Below are 3440 nucleotides of genomic sequence, written 5' to 3'. Positions count from 1 at the left end.
AATAGGCTAAGTGTTAAATAGCCAATGTTCCCCTTTTTATTTTATAAAAATAGTAATAATGATTTAAAAAGTAAATTAAAAATACTGAGCAAACAAATACTATATAAATATCAATTTAAAAATATTGGAACCAGTTTTATAATTTTAAAAATGCTATTAATCATAAAATAGGCCATAATTGCAATTATATGCAATTAGCTTAAAAATGACAAATAAATTTGTAAAAAATATGCAAAAATCACCTTAATTATATTTTGGTGTAAATACGGGAATGAAATAAGTTATTCACTAAAAAATGATAATTTTGAGAATAATTATTGGATTTTGTGGTATTAAAATAGGTAGTAAATTGGTTTAAAAATCATTAAAAAATACTAAAACTCTTGGGTGTGCTGATATATGCACATACATGCTATTTTGGAAGTATTTTGGGTACAAAAATACCTAGGGAAAAATTGGGTATCAATAGATGGTCAGAATCAGATCAATCTCTCCAATCGTGTCCCTTTTTGTACCATCGAAAGCCCGTACACAGACATTATTGGGCCGAATTCTTTCAGTCCCAATTTTCATGCGCTGTAGAGTCGAGAGTGGGCAGATGTCTACCCTAGAGCCTCCGTCCAACATAACCCTTTTCACATAGTACCCTTCGCATTTGACTGTCAGGTGCAGGGCTTTGTTATGCGCGGCCCCTTCTGGAGGCAAGTCATTTTTGCTGAAGGAAATCTGGTTAGTTGAGAAAAAACTTTCTGTCATCCTCTCCAACTTTTCTATAGAAGTTTCAATAGGAACATATGCTTCGTTAAAGGTCTTGATCAATACATTCTGATGTTTGGGGGAGTTCATCAGCAAAGCCAACAAGGAGACTTGTTCAGGAAATTTTCGAAGCTGGTCGATCACCTCATAATCTGCCATTTTCATCTTTTGAAAGAAAGTATCCGCTTCTTCGGCGCTCACGGGCTTCTTAGATGGGAAGCGTTTTTGATTGGCATTGTTCACCTCTTCCAAGTTAGAATACTTTTCAACGGGGTTATTTTCTTGGACTTCTCCTGAGATTTCTTTGGCCTTATAGGTCACCACCATTTTGTTGTAATTCCAGGGCACAGCGGTAGGATCCGTCATGGGCTTTTGCGGTGCGCGGCCAATAACCACGGGCTCACTCAGCCTTGGAGGATTAATTGGCCCCCGCATCACATAAGCTCCCTTGGGCACATACATTTGGGTTGCCTTGTTTAGCTCGAATCTTCTAGGAGGACTCAAAGTCATCTGTTTTTCTTTGCGGCCCTGAGGGACAGAGAGAACAACATCTTTGGAAGGTGTTAACCCAATTCCCACTTCGACTTTCTTTTCTGATTTTGGAGGGGTGATTTTGCTCTTTTCCTCCCCTTTGTCTTGCTTCGGGGCAGCTTTTGGTTTCTTTTCTGGGTCAGCAATGGCAATGATGGCATTCAATGCTGGGTTAAATTCTTTATCCTCACAAATCATCCCAATTACCGGTCCGTTGTTGTGGGCTGGCAGTGGGTTATTAGTCACATTGGGGACATCCTCATCCCTTAGCACTATCTTTCTTTGTTCTATCAAATTCTCCACTGCTCTCTTCAAAGTCCAACAATCATCAGTGTCGTGCCCTTCTGCCCCTGAGTGATAGGCGCATCGGGCACCAGCTCTGTAAGCGGGAGATGTTGGGTTTTGCCTAGTTTGAGGAACCGGCTGTAGCAGACCCATTTGGACAAGCTTTGGGAAAAGGCCGGAGTAGGACTCGCCGATTGGTGTAAAATTTGGCCTTTTAGGTGGTTCACGAGGGGGAAAATTGTTTTGCGAAGGACGGGGGTTGTAGTGGTTGTGGTAAGGAGGTTGATTTCTAGGAAATAGGGCTTGGTTACGGTGGGCTTGTTGTTGTGGGCGGACATAAGATTGAGCATTCATGACCGTGTATGGATGAGGAGCATATGCCATGTCTTGGTGGGGGTAATAGTGTTGCGGGATCCTTTCTGGGAAAAGGGATTTGGGAGTACGGTATTTTCATGCGCCCGACGCTGCCATGGACATTTCTTCCTTCTTCTTGCCTTTTGCTATTCCTCCAGACCCACCCTGAATGGCTTGGGAAGTAGCTCTGATAGCGGATTGGCTTAGAATTCGACCCATTTTCAACTATTTCGCCAATATTAATGGCTTCAGCAAACGGTTTACCCATAGCAGACATCATATTTTGGAAGTAGTCGGCTTCCTGAGCTTGTAAAAAAACTGTGACCATTTCGACCTCATCCATCGGAGGTTTTACCCTAGATGCTTGCTCTTGCCATTTAACTGCGTACTCCCAGAAGCTTTCCGAGGACTTCTTTCTTAAGTTCGTCAACGAGTTCCTATCTGGAGCAATATCAATGTTGTACTGGAACTGCCTAACGAAATCTCTAGCAAGATCATCCCAGATGTGCCAACGGGATATATCCTGGTCCATGTACCACTCAGAAGCGATGCCAACCAGACTTTCTCCGAAATACGCCATGAGTAGTTCTTCCTTTCTACCGGTCCCTCACAATTGATTGCAATATTTTTTGAGATGAGCAATAGGATCACCGTGCCCATCGTACTTCTCAAATTTCGGGGTTTTGAATCCCAATGACAGATGCACATGAGGGAACATGCATAAGTTAGTATAGGATACACTTTTCTGTCCACTCAAGCCTTGTATGCTTTTGAGACTTTGTTCCATACTCGTCATCTTCCTCACAATCTCTTCTTGCTCGGGTGTTTTGATAGTCTTTTCTTGCCCCACAGTGAACTCATATCGGGGTGGTTGAGAGTAAGTATAGGTGGGAAACTGTGCAGGTTCTAGTGGGAAAGATGGTGTTTAGAAGGTGAAGATTGATGGGTCAAAGCTGGGTCTGGGCAGCGAAGGCTATGTAGTAGCTGAGCATGGGGGAGCAGTGAAAATATTTGGAGCCGCTCCTGAAGCTAACACCTGGGGGCGAACCTCAGAAGGTGTTCCAACAAAGTGGGCCGAGATGGTAGGATGTCCGAGTGGGGTATTGGGGTGACTGATCGGGATATTGGAGGTTCCACCTACCCTAGGGAAAAGCTCGGGAAATCCGGGGATTACACTTGGTGGCTCTCTTCCATTTGACCAGGCATCCCACATTTCCATCATGCGAAGACGCAGTAACCTGTTTTCCTCGGCGGCTGCCGACTCCGAAGTCGGGATGCCCGAGGTCGGACTCTCTTCCATGATAGGAACTGTTGGAAGAGTGATTTCTGAAGACATTTCAACGCTACCTTTCGACCTCGTGAAATATGGATGTGAAGTCAGACTACCACAAAACCAACCACCTTACTATAGAACTTGAACTTGGGATAACAACAACAAACGGTTAGTTTGAAACAAATAACAGATAGGTAATCGCATGTTGGGGTGTGATGCATCTATACAGTTAAATGTGTTT

At 43.3% G+C, this 3440-nt stretch overlaps 1 protein-coding gene across 1 annotated transcript; it reads right to left on the bottom strand.

Moving 5' to 3' along the window:
- Window positions 1–462: 462 nt before the first annotated feature.
- LOC107774154 (uncharacterized) lies at window positions 463–1725 on the bottom strand. The gene has a single exon (XM_016593634.2). It carries the CDS (start codon window positions 1723–1725, stop codon window positions 463–465), a length of 1263 nt encoding a protein of 420 aa, XP_016449120.2.
- Between the last annotated feature and the right edge of the window lie 1715 nt (window positions 1726–3440).

The sequence above is a fragment of the Nicotiana tabacum genome, chromosome 1 (genome assembly GCF_000715075.1).
Source record: "Nicotiana tabacum cultivar K326 chromosome 1, ASM71507v2, whole genome shotgun sequence".
In the NCBI taxonomy this organism is placed as follows: Eukaryota; Viridiplantae; Streptophyta; class Magnoliopsida; order Solanales; family Solanaceae; genus Nicotiana; species Nicotiana tabacum.
The sequence above is the reverse complement of the archived record's forward strand: the minus strand, read 5'-3'. Positions and strand labels throughout refer to the sequence as shown.

Coding starts and splice junctions, on each gene's coding strand:
- LOC107774154 (XM_016593634.2), bottom strand. CDS start 1,725: ATGGGTCTGCTACAGCCGGTTCCTCAAACTAGGCAAAACCCAACATCT.